Source organism: Xiphophorus hellerii, chromosome 17 (genome assembly GCF_003331165.1).
Source record: "Xiphophorus hellerii strain 12219 chromosome 17, Xiphophorus_hellerii-4.1, whole genome shotgun sequence".
Classification (NCBI taxonomy): Eukaryota; Metazoa; Chordata; class Actinopteri; order Cyprinodontiformes; family Poeciliidae; genus Xiphophorus; species Xiphophorus hellerii.
The window spans coordinates 20556225-20573283 of NC_045688.1; the positions used below are offsets into that span (position 1 = coordinate 20556225).

The following is a 17059-nucleotide window of genomic DNA, read 5'->3' on the forward strand; positions in this document are numbered from 1 at the left end:
GCGTATATTCATGGTTCCATGTGTTCTACCTTCACAGAGTATTCTGCCGTTGTTGTTGCCAGTTTGAACTACAGTTGCCAATGTATATCATCTTTACCCAGTCTGTCCACTCTCTTATCTCTGACATTACCATCCACACAGCTGTTGCTCACTGGATGTTATTTTCTGTTTCAGAACATTCTTTGTTAACCTGAAAAATGACTTTGAGTGAAAGTCCGAGCAGTTCAGCTGGTTCTAAAGAACTCAGATCAGTCTATGTGGCACCAACAACTATTGAAAGTCAAATAAACATACTTACTTCCTCATTAATTCTGATGCTCGCTTTGAACTTCAACAAGCTGTTTTCACCATACCGTGCAGATGGGGCCTAAAAATCAGAGCCTGATCTGACCCAACTAAAGAGCTTTGATTATAGGCCTGAGTAAACCTGATAATATTTTAATCAAGATTTTACTGCTTTGTGGGGCGTGCTGTGGTGGCGCAGGGGGTTAGTACGCCCTACATTTGGAGGCCTTAGTCCTCGACGCGGACGTCGCGCGTTTGACTCCCGGTCCCGGCAACCTTTGCTGCATGTCCTCCCCCCTCTCCTCGCCCTCTTTTCTGTCTGACTACTGTCGCAAAAAATACAAGCCACTAGGGCCGCAAAAACTCTTCGAAGAAAAAAAAGATTTTATTACTTTGGTTTTCAGACCACCATTAGAGTAAGAGCTTCCATCTCCTTTTTGTTATAAATGTAAATCTTCAGGGATGTGTGATTGATAGATTGAAGCAGGGCTGTGTACAAATTAGTTGTGCAGGTTGTTGCACTTGTTATAGTCTAATTAACTTTTGCATCTTTCTTTCCTCTCTCTATTAAATCCAAATTCCGCTTCACCACATTTAGACGCCAAAATGTACAAATTAATCACCTTTTTTTTTTTTCTATTCCAGACTACTTGTCTCAAGGTGTGGATCTGAGCGGTATAGAGGTGATCGAGAATGATCTGCTGCTGATCAGCAGAGCTAGGCTGGAGGTAGAGAACCAAGCCAAGAGACTACTGGAGCAGGGCATGGAGATCCAGGTACTTTATAAAGTGCTACTCCTCTAAGAAGTTCAATGTCTAAAGGATGGAAGAATCCACAAATAATGTGTTTGTTAAAGTAGGTGAAGAAAACATCAAAAAACAATTAAATCGTCTTGTGACTTGCTTACTTTGTGAACTGATGAATACTAACGAGAGTGAACTCCCACATGTAAATGCACAAGCCAACCTAATCACCCCAGCAGCCCTGTCGTCCCACCCAGCTGCTGTCTCTACTCTCTGGGTGTGAAGGCTTCTACTCGACTCCTTCAGCTGATTCATTCAAACTAAAATTCTCATAGGCTTGGTTCATATTTGAAAATATTAAAGGAAATAAAAGTTAGCTGTTGCAAAGAATATTTTTAATGAAATGTCTGTATTTTATTGCTTAAAGCAAAAGAACACTATGGGCTCCTTGGTGCTCTGTAATATAAATGTACAATAGAGCTTTTATGTGGATTTCCTTCACTTTCCCATGAAGGAAAGTGTGTATGTTTGACAGGCTGTTTAATGTTCATGTTGCTGCTGACATGCTGTGCTTTTGTCCTCAAGTCTCTGTGTAGGTGTTGAGCAGGTCCACATTCAGCGATATTAACATTTAGAAAATAAAAGCAAATGTAATGGAAAACATTTTAATACATCTACTTATTATCTATCTCCTTCCAATGAGTCTTTCAAAGTGAGGGTTTTAATTTATTGGTTAAGATTAGGAATGTGCGATATATATGGCCTGCAATAGAGATGTGTAGTCTACCAGCTAACCGAGGTAATTTGCATCAAAACAGAGCAATCGGGAAGCACAAGCCAACTGAGAGCTCGTTAAAAAGGCTGGTACCAAACATAAATGATCACGACCTGGTTCAAGTTATTAAATTAATTTTTAAATTGTGCTGTAGGTAGGTGCATAGGTGAGGGAGATGGGGGCTTGAGGTCCTGCCCCTTTCATCTTTGATGTCCTAAGTGACCTTTTTTTGATTTTTTGTTCTTACTTTTTTAGCAAGAATAGTAATTTAGCAAATTAAATTGATCTGACTGCCCTCAGTCAAATAATGTTTATTAACCAATTTTTATCCTTGACATGCTTCTGCCTTCAGTTGTCCCAGATCCACGGTAGGGAGAAGTGTGCATGCAGAATGTGTTCCTGCAACTACCAAATTATGGACAAAAATTTTCTTTCCACATTGAAGTTACAAAAAAACTTTCATTTATTTACTTTCCTAATGGTCTTAGCAGTAGTAGGGAAAACCCCTCCTCGCAAACACAGAAATGGTTTAACTGCAGAGAAAACGTCTGACTTAGAGTTAATCAGGCTGCCCTAGTTCTGTACTAAATCCCAGTTGCGCTACAGGCAAGTCAGGGAAAACGTCTGCTCTGGGTCAGGCACCCTGATATGAGGAAATGGTACTGTGACTGTCGCTGCGACACTAGTCAAAACTCACGTATCGCCCAATTAAAATATTATAGTAATACACCAGTCAAACTCTCAGAACATTTCACAGTATCCCTTTTGTCTTAGGAGTGTATGATGATAAAATAAATATGACCATAAAAAGTAACTTATTCAAAAAAGTCTTGAAGAAATTGAGAGGGAAATTGAGAATATCAAGGAGTGGACAAAGGACAAGGCATCCACTTGTGTGTGTTTTTGCTGTGCGTCAAATTCTGCTAAATAGTAAAAATATTGATACTTCTTTTTTGATTGACTTTTCTTTATCCACTGGGAACTCCAACCTCAGATACCTGAATCACAGAGAAGACTTTGTGATTCAGGAGTGTCTCTGTCATATTTATTCAGATATGACACTTCAGATAAACACATGCATATATGTAGAGCATACACACAGAGACTACTTTTCCCATTAGTCAAGGGACTTCTTTGAGTATCTTATGTAAGCATTTGGGTCGTGTCTCTGTGGGGATTAGTTTCACCTCAGTGCTCTGCTGTTTCCAGCACAAACCCTGTAGGCCATCTGTTGATGGGGGTCCAGGTGACCCAGAAATCCAAATCTTGCTTGTTTGTTGTCATCTCCATACATCTAGACCCACCCCATCTGTCAAAAACAAACAAAAACCAAACTGTAGTTTTAGGTAGTAACAAGAGAGGAAATGTTCTTTCTTAGCCTAGCCATTCCCTAACCCTAACCCTAACCCTATGGCCAACTTGAAATCTGTGCCATTTCAGGCCAAAGTCATATATTTAATGGTTGGTTTCGGGCTTCTGTGGTGCATTTTAAATTAGCCTACAATAAATCCAGCATAGAGAAAGGTGAACAAGAATACACAATATAAAGATTGGTTAATGTAGATATTATAGTCTAAATAGGAGGTAGTTTACCCTGTTGAGGAAAGAAAGTAAAGTGCAGAAGTTAGACTGTAACAAGCGTAGCACAGTGCTGAATCAATGTGCATGTGACTCCACTCTGCTCCCATCAATCATGCAACCCTGAATATTCACAGTTGACTCAACCTGCAGTTAAAACAAGTGACAAAATGGAGCTGGAAGATGTTAAACTAAAGCTAAAAATGAGAGAAGTTACACTTCCAAGCAAGCAGAGAGCAAAGTCAGAGGTCTTGACATATTTTAAACTGGTGACAGTTTAAAATATGTCGAGATTACTTTGATCAAAGGTCTCTAATCAGAGTTAACGAGTCAGGTTGGATCAGGCTTGGACAAGGTGTGCATGTGCTCTGGCCATGTTTAATTTTTTTAGGCCTCATCTTAAAAAGAAAAAACAAAACAGAACAAAAAGCACAGCCAAGGCCTAGAAAAAATATGGCCAACTGTTGGAAAATGATTAGTTTTCAAAGAGTTTGACAGCATTAGATTTAGAAGACTTAGCTATCAGATATAAGGCACAAAATAGAACTGGTTGGCCGGCATTCAGTATATGAAGGACCAGCTGATGGCTTCGGAAAACTCCCAAAGCTTCAATTGGAGACCTACTTTAGCGGTCGCTTCGTCCAAACTATGAAAAGCCTGATGGTGGACCTCCGTGTCCATGAGAGCTGTTAACTGAAACACATTCTGTCTGAGCGCCCACATAAAAAGTAATAGTCAGGAGTTATAGCATTATTTTCTAATAAAGTTGCTAAGTTTCAACTTTATGATAAACTTGTTGTAGGTCAGCATCTTTGTTGAGGCCAGTGGAGTAGATTTGAGGTATGCTTGGCGGGCCGTGCATTTGGGACGTGGGCCTTCAGTGGAGATTTACCAATTTAATCCACCACTATAACACTACACTGTTAAAAAAGAAGTCTCTAATTCATGGTAAAATGCCGGCAGCTGTGGTTGCCAGAATTTTACCGTATTTAGGCCTGTCACGATAACAAATATTGCTGAACTATTAATTGTCTCAAAAATTATTACGATAAACGATAATATTGTTTGAAGACCTTTTTACACTGATTTAATGGAAATGACGTAATAATGCAGGCGATTTCCTGCCAAAGATAGATACACTTTATTTTCAAAAGAACACTTAACAATGCAACTGATAAACAAAATAAACAAAACAACCAAAAACAAAAAGGATTCTCAGTCTCCATTAACAAAAAACACACTTGAAAAAAAACTAAACAACATAAAGCCAAAGTGGAAATAAATACTGCATTCAACCAAAAGAGTGCAGATTATGAAGTCTGTATACTATATTGCCCTTCAGTAATCATTAGATTTAAATAGAGAAGATGGGCACATCCAACTACCTGATGCAATAGTTCACACTACACGATTTTTTGCTCCTATTTTTCCCCTTACAACAATCTTAGAACGTTGGTCTAACGATTTAGATCGTTGCCGCTCCGATCAAAATCAGGGGTTTTCCCCGACTGGGATCGTAACGCAGCCTGTTGAATGTGACAGGTTTTAAAATTAGTTAACTGGACTTGTAGCCATTATTTTGTGCCCATTGTTGGACACCACAAGGCAGGAACGAACCCGATCGAACCGTTATATTTCTGTTGGCTAATGTGTGGTCTGTCAGGTTTTGAAAATGGGCCGACAATCGGCCAACAGCTCTAAGATTGTGTCGTGCGCCGCTGGGCTTTACACTAAGGAAATGAGGAAGGGGAGGGTCAGTGGAGAGCACCAGAGTTGAGCCTTTTTTCATTCAGTGTCATCAACAGAAAAAGAAAAAGGCCGGAAGAGACGATAATGCTGATAATTAAAATGACGCCGATAGTTTTAATTTATCGTATGATTAATTGATTTATTGTTTATCGCGACAGGCCTAGTGATAAACGATAATATTGTTTGAAGACCATTTTAATCTGATATAATGGTAATGACATAATAATGCAAGCACATCCTGCCAAAAATAAATACACTTTATTTTCAAAAGAACACTTAACACTGGAACTGGTAAACAAAATAAACAAAACAACCAAAATTAAAAATAATATGGACTCTTAGTCTCCATTAACAAAGAAATGCGCTTGAATAAAAACTAAACCACATAAAACCAAAGTGGAAATAAAAACTACATTCAACCAAAAGAGTGCAGATTATGAAGTCTGTATACTATATTGCCCTCCAATAATCATTAGATTTAGATAGAGAAATCCATATCCAACTACCTGATGCAATAGTTCACTCGTCTGTTACACTAAGGAAATAAGGAAGGGAGGGATTAGTGGAGTTTACCAGAGTTGAGCCTTTTTTCATCCAGTGTCATCAATAGAGAAAAAGACAGGAAGAAACTATAAAGCCGATAAATTAAAACGAGGTTAATAATTTTCATTTATCATGCGATTAATTGATTTTTTTGTTTACTGCGGCAGGCCTTGCTGTATTTATACTTTGTTTTTTTTTACAGGGTACAATTATATAAGCCTCCAATAAGTCTCACCCTAAGTAAACAACAAAAATGCAGTATAACAAGGTCTGGTATTACAAAGGTTTGTTCATCAACAACTGTATTGGAGTGATTGGATTTCAGGCCCACTACTCAAAATGCGCCATTTAGACCACATACACTCACACCTATGGAGAATTTAGAGAGACCAATTAACTTGACAGTCATGTTTTTGGGCTGTGGGAGGAAGCTGGAGAACCCGGAGAGAACCCAGCATGCACAGGGAGAACATGCAAACTCCATGCAGAAAGACCCCGGGCCGGGAATCGAACCCAGGACCTTCTTGCTGCAAGGCAACAGTGCTACCAACTGCACCACTGTACAGCCCCTAACTGCATTATGTCCAAATAAACACAGAGAAAAGACAGCTAAGATCTTATTACGGAGATTTTCTTCTGATATATATATATATATATATATATATATATGTATATACAGGGGTTGTCCAACCCCTGTATATACAGTATATATACATATTTTTTATATCATCACCTTGCCATTATACTTCAACAGGATGTTTATGAGGCTCACAGAGAGCAGGAGGCAGGTGGGGAGCAAGTGAGAAGGTGACAAAATTTACACAGCGTTTTTTTTTATTATTATTGCAAAGTAATGTTAATTCACACCCACAGGATTGTGGACAATTCTTCTAAAACTCATGCATTCCAGATTTAGCTTCCAGAGCGCCAACATTCCATACCTTCTTTATTCTTATTGATCCTTAGTGATTTTTTTCATGCAGGCAAAACTTTGGTCTTTATAGGGGCAATTTTATTCATAAGCTTCATAGTGTTTAGACTGAAGTTACCTTCCAGAAGTTACCTAACCCCTAACCCTAACAAAAGGATACCAGACTATTTGTCAGAGTTCAGTGATAATAAGAAGCATTGTATATAGCAGCGCTAACCTTGTATACCTTATTACTTTCAGTCACCACAGGAATTTGTAACCAGTTTCTTATCTGAAATTACATACTTACATACTTACATACTATACTTTGAAACATTATCATTTTAATGCTCTGTATAGTAATAAAAAGCAAAGAATTATTTGTATTTTCATCCTTCCATTCCGCTTCAGGCCTTGGTATAGTTGGTTTGGTGCAGAACAGTCATACAACAGTCATATCCTGTTCTGCAGCAGTTTGTCCCACAGCTGCTCTGTAGGTACTAAAAACCTGCCAGGTTTGCACTAGATCAGAATTAGTGCTTTAACTGGTCCCACACATGTTTGATTGGGGGAGGAATGGGGGTTAGGCCAATGAATGAAGAACATCAAAATTACATGAGCATTTTCTCACAGTTTACATTTTATTCCTTAATATTTTTTCTCTTTTTTCTCTTTGCTCAGAACCCAACCCAGGTTGGAACAGCTTTGCAAGTTTTTTATAACTTGGGCAGTTTAAGAGAGACTATCACCTCTGTGGTAGGGGGTTATCAGACCACCATAAAGGATAATGTCTCGAAAGCCCTTGACATCAAGGGTTTGACACAACCAACTAACCCCAGAGGTAAGAATCAACCAATAACTGGTTCAATTACTATAGAAGTTGGACTTGAGCACAGTTTAATTTCAGAAAGATAAAAGACAATGGCACTTTCTGGGTCGGCCCAGTTCATAAGTTGGCTGGATCCCAAATAGAATATTATACCATGGCCATAGAGAATAGTTTGTTGGATCCAGGGAAAAATGTGATCTTCACACTAATGTGATATCCACTACTGTTCTAGTTTTTCAAATGTGCTGTCAGACATGATAAAATGCATGATAAAAGTCTTTGTTGATATTTAAGTTAATAAATAGTAAAATAATTTTTATGATCCTGTCAGAAACTAACCTTATACAATGAATCAGAGCTAAAGCTGCATAGAGAGCATCCTACATACAAGTAGAAGTTGGATCAATCCTAGGCCTAGATAGACTACCCTGCTGCCACAAATACTGAGCTAAGTGTTCAAAAATAGTCCATGGCAACAACAGTATCTTATCTTTGCTCTTCTGTGGAAAACTACTTCACAGGTGGTTCAACAGCCAAATGATTTTTCTAAATTCTTGTTCTTTTATTTTAAAGGTTTTCATTTAGCCAAAACTAGTTCACACTTGTCTCATCACCATTACCTCAGTGTGCTTATTAGGATTTCAGGACTTGTGCAAAGTAAAACTGACATTTCAAGCATGTTTTGGGCTATGTATAAGGGAATTTTGACTCTGATCTGAATGATTTTAAAAACAGAAACACTGCTTGTCCTCCTTCCAGGAGCTCCTGGGAGAGCAGTGATGCCTACACCAGGCAACACGGCAGCATTCCGTGCTGCTCTATGGACCAACCTGGAGAAACTGATGGACCAGATATGTGCTGCATGCAGACAGGTACACACACATCCAAACTGACTCCACATTCACTTTATTAGATCAATCCTAAAAAACGACTCATCATGTTGAATGGTCGGTTGCAAACGTTTCGGCTCTTTGAAGTGAATGACAGGAGCCGGCTCCTCACTGAGAGCCATTTTTCATTATAAGGTAGGGGCTACAAACACAGCAGCAGGAGTGAGAGAGAGAGAGAGAGAGAGAGAGAGAGAGAGAGAGAGAGAGAGGGAGAGAGAGAAAGAGAGAAAGAGAGAGAGATATCTCCCCACTTTTTTCCCTTTCACTGCTCAGCTCTCACTCTTTCAGTGGCTCCACTGAGCAGAGTCCACTTTGCTCATGGCGGAACTTTGCTTTGATTTAGTACGGCAGCCTTGTGGCCATTCATGTGTGAGAATATGGGATCATACCATTATGTTAAAACAGTGGGTGGGGGGACAGACATGACAGTCAGGTGAGTCCGTCCCCTCAGTCAAGACAGTGGTGAGGAGGAGAGTGTGCCGCAAAACCCATAAATATAAGCAAGACCTGTAGAAGAGAAGCAGGATCTGGCTGAAAACTAAAGATATTATAGAATAATAAATTATTACTATGAATCTGTTCAGTAAATTTGTTTGCAGTATTTTGTTAGTTTGTTTTTGTTAAAAATTAAAAGTTTGATTAAAATATTATACAAAAGTAAGAATGTCTGCTTTCATAACAGAACAAATACATAAAATTAAGCAAGTATTGTACAAGACTTATCTTATAGGGAACATTGAATGCAAAAAGATTTATCAAAAAAAAAATATTCTATTGTCTAGTTATGTTTATATATGGGGCTGCAGATGATCTTAAATTAAGAGCCATTTGGGAACCAAAATAAATGGCTTTTTTGGGAGCCAAGCCACTAAAGCCGGCTCTCTGAAAAGAGCTGAAATTCCCATCACTAAATAGTGATGGGCATAATTTGTGTCATGACTGACGTATGTTAAAAATCCTACAGGTGCAGCACCTACAGAAAGTACTGATGAAGAAAAGAGACCCTGTCAGCCATGTGTGCTTTATTGATGAGATCATCAAGGTAAGTGGGCTTAAGTGTTTTGCTTATGGTTTTGAGCTATATGTCTGCTTAATGTTTGGACCTTAAGGGAATATCAATTCTGCTCAACTTATTCAAACGGCAGATGTGATCTCATAGTTCTTTAACCCCTTAACCCTCGCCCCCTGTGAGGGTTAAGGGGTTAAAAATGCCTGAAATACAATTTTTAATGCCTGAAAAGGTATACCCAAATTAAATCTGCTGCTATTCTTGAACAATTTGGAGTACATGCAAAAGGTTGGTCTCTTTATGAAGATGACAAGCAAAATGTTCTATTTTTGCAGTCAAAAATACTGTAACTATAAGTAGTTTGTAGCTATTACATTTGTAACACAAAAGAAATTGAAAAATTTTGCCTCACCCAGAATTTTTATTTTTATTTCTTGTAAATACACATTGAATGTTGAATGTATGGAATGGGAAATACAATAAATCTGTAGAATAAAGTATTCTGCTCGTGGATTTCAAGACTGATCAAGATAGCACAAAAAGAAATGTCATTTTTTACATGTTTATTTTTGAGGATGTACAAAAATAAACATTGCACACTTTGGAGTCCAAATGGCACTCCAAAGTGTGCCATTTGGAGTCTCCAAATGGCACACTTGGACAACATCTGATATACAAACTTCAATGACTGTAACTCCTCAGTGCTTCAACATACAGTCATCAATGAGGCTCTAATGAAAGATAATGATCAGAGGAATCTTATAGTGGAAATTACTTATAATTATATAAATAAAATAGCATATCTGGGGGGGTTAGCGTACAGTCAGACCTCCTCCCCCTTCTTGCAATACGCTGTCCGTCCGTCCGCCCGCCCCCATCCATCCGTATGTCTTCTGATTGCCAATTTTTCTTTTTGGTAAACAAAAATCTAAATCACTCTGATGTTACACAGTTACACTACAAATACCTGCATTGCTATAACTATTTTTTATTTATTTTTAAGGAATAATTATTGCCTTAAAATCTTTGGATAGCAGGTGTGATCAGATGGTCTTTCAAGCTTAATGCTATTAATATCAAGTCAGTATAACAAGTTTGAGCTAGAAAAGTTATGCACACCAATCTGGCCCTTTGGGAAAATATTATCACAACTTAATTCCTAAAACCGTCTGTATTGTTGGAATTTATATTTTTACTATTTTGTCTTCATTATACAGTACGTACTTACCAAAAAGTCTACATATAAGTTGATTTTTATCCATTTTTAGATAAAAATCACAAAAGAGAAACTACAAAAGAGATCTCTTTGACTGTGTCATTTATCTCACAAAATTGCAAACCAAACAAGACATGTTGCAAAAAAACGTCCCTTATATCAGTACACCAACAAAGGAGCACTAAAGGTTTTGAGGTTACAAAAAATTATGTTTTAATATGCTGAACATGAACTGTTGATTAGGAAAGAATGATAGTTGTAAAGAAAAGGAGAGAAATGTCACCTTTTTCAGTTACAGTTCTAATAGTTTCAGTAGTAACCTTAGCAGTCTCTCTGTGGTCATCATCAGCGTTTCCCTTTTCCCTTTTTGCAAAACCTAGTAGTAGAAATCAGACTGGGAGACTGTTACCATGGCAACAAAGCTCTCACCAATTACCCATAGATGGAGGTGTGATTTGAGACCTAATGACATGTGTAAATGCAAGGCTCCACAGCAGTGCAGCTGCACCGCCATTTTCCCTGTCCTTTACATGAGCCTGTGTGTTTTTTTCCACTAAGGTGTAAACATGTCGGCTCACAGCAGCTTGCAGAAATTGTTCAACAGTATTTATTGCAAACATGTTTTGATCCCTTGCCTGAAACTCAGAAGCCATGTGTCAAATCCAGACCGAGCTGCAAATGAGCTGCAGCTCCCACCCTCTTTTGTTGTTCAGAAAACACTGAAGGAGTCCATGTCTCATTCTTGTTTTCTACTTGGTCTTTTAAGTCTCCAGCTGAGAAGCTGAAGAAGATTGACTTGGAAAAAAAAAAGAAAATTTTCCCAGAAAAATCCTGGCTAATGAACCGGATAACATTACAGATCACACTTGATTGGCAACACATTAGAAACATCTAATGATTAATCAAGAAATTATTTATAGGTTAACATATTTGGGTGTGCATGTTAATTAAGACATGTTTGAATTACTTATATGAGAGAGAGAGAGAGAGTGAGGGAGGGAGGGATGTTCTCTCTCTCTCTCTCTCTCTCGCTCGCTCGCTCGCTCGCTCTCTCTCTCGGAATGAATTCAGACCTGAAGAAGAATCTCTTCACACAACAATAAATGATCACTGACACACTTATGTCTAATCAAGTTTGACAATTCATAGCCCAACTTTACAGCTGAATTATTATTGAATAACTTCTTACTTTAACTACTGGTATGCATATAAACCAGGCTACTTATATGGCAAAGTTGAATATTAAGATGAGAATCAAATCAGATTAATAAAGAAACTATGACAAAGTGAAATAGAATATTGAAAAACAACTTCTAAACTACCTAACTAATTAAACCCCAAAAAATAAAGGAAAAATCAGATTTACAGAATCATAAATGCAGCACAACAGTCTTGTAGGACAGAGTAACCCCTCTAAGACCCAAACAAAAAGGGCAGGAGGTTAAGTCACTGTCCAGACTCAGACTGGCCCACTGTCTTTCAACAATAGGTCATAAAACTCTGCATGTTGAGGGCTAACTCAGCATGCACAAAGAAAATGTGGTCTTAGGCTTTGTACGACTGCACAGTAGATATGAATTAGGAAATCAAAAAAGGAAGAGAAGTGGGAACAAGAGGGAGAAAATGGAACAGTCTCACTCTGAGCCGATCGTCAGTTTGGATAAAGCAATGTCCAAAGATCCAAAAATTGATGGAACAGAAAAACTCTCTCCAGGCAGCAGGCGTAAACTGCTGGAGTTTCTTAGCAGAACCTCTGGTACTTTGGGTTGACTAAACCAAAGAAAGTACCTTTCGTGTTCAGGAATGGAGAGGTTGCCACAGCAGGCCTATGCAGGCAGACGCATCAAGAGACTTTGACGTCTCTATGGGAACGCAGAAACGTGATGTACGCAGACTGCTGCCTAGAAGTTCTCCAGTGAACACTTTGAAGGTTTTGAAATAAATCCTCTTCCTGGGCAGCAGGATAGAAGAAAAAGGTTCAGAGCTCTTGACTCCAACAAGACTTTGGGATTGAGGTCTTGCTTCTGTAGTGGGGATCAGTTCTTATCTGAACAGCAATGAGTTTTATTGCAGGGGGGAGTTTTGGCAGTGATGGCTCCAGCAGTGATGTCTCCAGCACAAGGAATGCTTAGGAATTAAATCTGATCAGTTTGTGAGTAAAAATGGATCACAACACAGGTCTCGGGTCATTCGCTGCATGTCTCCCCTCTCTCTCTCCTTCCTATGTTCTGTTCAAGTACAGCACAAGAAAGGCCAGTAGGATTTAAAAACTCTTGAAAAGAAAAAAAAGAGGAGATATCAGGGTCTCACTTATTTTGTCTGATAGCAGGATGGTCAGCCAGATATCCTCTACACCTTCTGGACAGATGTAACCGGTACACTCAGTGAGGACTTTCATCGAGCAACGGAAGGTATGACTGGTCTGTTTTTTCAGAACTTTTACATAGATTGTGTCTATGGCTGGATTTCCACCCATGGTCTTGAACTCAAATTTAGTCACAACCAACAAGAATAGTTAACTGATCTGTAAGCTGTTTCTCTGTGTGGTCAGCACATTATGTTGATTATAATATAGTGTAATTTCATCTTAGCTGGATTATGTAACCATGTCAACGTGCTTGTTCAGTTATCTTATAAAAGGTAGAAGCAATTGTCGTATGCTTTTCATCTATTCTCCTTTGCTGTCTGATGATCCAGAAGTATGCTGATCTGTGTTCTCGTTTTTAATATGTGATTTTGATTTAAGATATTTATGTGAAGTGAAACCAGACCAGAATTCAATTTTTAGTTTACTATTCGTCATCTTTGAACTTATTCAGGCTCCAGACCTCAATAAGAGGGTTAGTAACCTTCAAATATCCTCCAAAAACTGGATGATTATGATATTCATAATGACAATGTGTTGTCATGAACATTATTATGCTAACAGGCTTACTTTGACTTGTTTACTCTGTTTTGAAATGATTCATTATTGTACTCTTTAATTGTAGATCCAGTCAGCAAGATGCAGACAAAAATTATACAAAGATTTTATAACAAATTTTTCAGTTCTCTGCACAGATCTCTCTTTTACACTTATGGGCCCAGCATGGTTGAGCCGATGTGCCAAAATAGGTTCTCATTGTCACAGTTGCCTGGTGAAAATCCCAACATTTTGCTCTCAGCCTCATGTCGTTCACTCCTCCTTGTCACAACCCCCGGCAAACTTTTCACCCCCGCCTGCATTCAAAACTATTGTGTGATTGATCTGAATTTCAGGAATATGTTTTATTTTCTCCTCCATGCTTGTAAACTCTCTGTTGTCGTTCCTCTCTACCATGATCAATGGGTTTGCTGTACTGTTGTAAACCACAAATGACATCTTACTGCAGTGGGAGGGGATTTTACAGCAGAGTGTGTCTTGTTTACCTGGAATGGTGTTTACAAAAACCTCAACTGTTTGGCTGTGGTCTGACCATGCAGGGCCCTTAACCGCTGTCCTGGAATATCTGAGCACAGCAACAGAGTAAGAAGAGCAGCCACAACGTCCGATACAGTCTCTTTCTGTGAATGTCTTTGAAAATTGTAAAAAGAAAAACTAATAATAAGATTAACAACCTAATGTACACAACCTACAGTTTAGCAAATTGTGTACTGAAGAACTGACCATGATTTTTAAAGCTCAGATGTGCCAGACAGCTCATTAAGTGTGGCTGATATAAAATCAGGCTGCACAACAGAACAACAGGTACCAGGAGTCAACGCTGATCACTTTGTTGATCATTGAAAATGATTTGATCAGGACCCTTAATTGATATGAAATGAACATAAATTTAAAGCCTTGCTACATGTATACAGTACCTCACAACCAAAAGTCAATGTTAATGTGATGGTTTTAGCTATATATCTATGAGTGATCATTTTATATTGCAATATACTGTATGAATAAAGTTTACATGTTGACTAGAATTTGCATCATTTCCTCCTCCAAAAAGGCCCATTTAAATCAGCTGTGGTTGACTTAACTTTATTGGTGACAGATCATTAAACCTAGAGGACACACATGCACAGCAGAGTCACTCATGTAGTTCTGTGTGAACAGGATAAAAATTAAGCAAATAAAGGTGCAGTATTTTGCAAAATCACTTTTTGTTTTTACTTTGTATTATGTCATAATGTTATTCCCTCATCAAAAACACATCTGGAATGTTGCTTGGATTCCTTCATGCATTCTTAAGGAATCCTTGACTTTTCCATGGCAACCGAATCACTGCCTTTTCACACAACTCTTTCTCGAAGGTGCAGTCCCCAAGCTGAGCTTCTCCCTCACAGAGCAGCACTCTTCCACAACTCCCACTTAGCTCCTTCAGACTAGTGCCAGCAGCAAATAGAAAAACACCTGGTGGAACTTCATATCTGCTGATCTTATCATACAAGCTACCTCTCACTCCATACTGGTAAAAATGGTAAAGGCTTAATGGAGAGATGTTTTTGTGATGATGTGGCTGAAGGCGCAGTGTCTGAAAGAGCAGAACCTTCTTAAAGTGTGACTAACACCCGTCTGAAAGCAAAACCTTGCCCCTGACAAATTTGGAATAATTCCAGAAAAGTGGGCGGAGCCAAAATGCACTGCATGTGAGGATGAGCGGATAGGGTAAGAGAGGCTGTGATAAAGACGAAAGAAGAACTGCTTTCAGCTTGTCCACTTTGTTGCTATATTTATTGATTTTTCAGACTCCTGTTTCAGACTCGTTATTGTTTTTCAAAACAATAGCGAGTTGTTGGAGACTTTTATTGCGTATCACTGTACAGCTCTACTGCAGCCTGTCTGTCCTGAGCGAGCAGCCATTATTCTCCATTAGCCTCCATTAGCTTCTCCTCCTTCCTCAGTCTGGCAGTCATCAATTCAACACCAAACCTTCACCCACAGTCAGAGCGGGGCAGACCCATACCACTCTGTGTTCACATTCCAAATGTTGCCATTGGAGATGGAGTAGCATCACCTGCTACTCCATCTCCATCTTATTTGACCAACAAATTCTAGTTTGTTCATGTAAATAATAAATCTTCACACTCCAGGGCAGGACCAGCAAACCTACAGCTGTCCAGCTGCAATAGGACAAGTCAACTGCTTAAGAATCGTTTGAACAAATAAGGATAGTATTGATACAGTTTTAGGCAAAATAACACCAAATTAAATAAATTGCACAAAAATGTCAGAATTTGCACCGAAACATAATGTTAGAACCACAAATAATCTATTTCAACATTTTATCAACAAAAAATTTGATTTGTGGATTAATTTCATTTAAGGTGTTAAATTGCAAATTCAAATTTCTTTTAAGTCATATTTGATATACATTGGATTTTTATAATAATTGTAGGTTACTTGATTGTGCTATAAAATGGCACTGTGTGACTGGAAAATACATAATACTGCCCCTATGAATTTTTATTATACACATAATAAAAAACATGACATTGCAACTAAAAGCACAAAAGTCGCAGTTTAAAGTAAAATTTTGTGAACTCGTCTGATTTAGAGGCAATTTAGAGTATATTTAATTAAACATGAAAACATTGTGCTGACACAGTCTGCATGTAGCTTACTTCAGAGCAACAATGTAGCTTCTGTGATTGAATAAATGCATTCATAGCTCAGTTGTTTTAGCAGCAATGTGGCTTCAACACCATGTTTGTAAAATTATTGTTACTGTTTGTATCTGCTTCCCTAAACATGTGGATTTTAATATGATGGTTTGTTTAAAGAAAGTGCCTGAGTTCATAATGATTCTTTCATTGTAGTCATCACTTAAACTGAATAAATTCTCCCTTCAGAAAAGTACAATGATAAGTATCTTTTTTTTAAATCACTGAAATATAAAGTGCAGGTAGTGGATGGGTGCTTAATTGGGTGTATGTTTGAATATTTGTAAGACAAAGACTAAGAAGAAGACTTAATTATTCCAACAACAGCATTCATTCTTTATCGCTCACATTCACACTCACTCTCTCCCGGATCACATGGAGGCGTTCAGCACAGAGTTGTCTGATTACAGAGAATACCAAAGTGAGAATAGGAGAGGCGGTTTTGGCTGCTTGCTTTTGTACTTGGCTTCAGTCTAACTTTGTTAAAACCTGTTGTATCTCATAGGTTGTGTCTGAAAATATTCTTAGGCAGAAATAAGGAAAAAAAAGTGTATTGTATTTAATTAACATGGAACTTGTATAGAGACATTTTTGTTATAACAGTTTGTTTTTCATAATCAAAAGAAGCAAAGGATTACTGGCAATCAACATAATGAGTGTCTACATACCAAAGGGCCTCATAGTTGCCTCAAACTGGTCAGGCACATCAGGTGTGATCAGAGTATAGCAGATTATGAACTAAATTGTTCTGGTTAAATCAAAGAGAATATAATAGATGTAGATTAATTTCATGACAAAATCTTTGGTTCTTTCTTTTGTGGAACAATTTTCTCTGCTTGTGCATTGCATACCTAGATACACTCATTTATTGATTAGAACTGTTCAGTTTACTTAAATTAATTTG

General features: G+C 38.1%; 1 protein-coding gene across 2 annotated transcripts in view; it reads left to right on the forward strand.

Annotated features, from left to right (window-relative positions):
• cog5 (component of oligomeric golgi complex 5) overlaps positions 1 to 17059 on the forward strand; it is a 68396-nt gene that overhangs the window by 34259 nt on the left and 17078 nt on the right. The window contains exons 7-11 of one of the 2 annotated variants that reach the window (XM_032590089.1): positions 931 to 1061; positions 7265 to 7424; positions 8172 to 8284; positions 9267 to 9344; positions 12854 to 12938. In XM_032590089.1, coding sequence (XP_032445980.1) covers positions 931 to 1061; positions 7265 to 7424; positions 8172 to 8284; positions 9267 to 9344; positions 12854 to 12938 — 567 coding nt within the window. The remainder of the gene's footprint in view (positions 1 to 930; positions 1062 to 7264; positions 7425 to 8171; positions 8285 to 9266; positions 9345 to 12853; positions 12939 to 17059) is intronic. The other variant, XM_032590090.1, reaches the window with a different exon arrangement.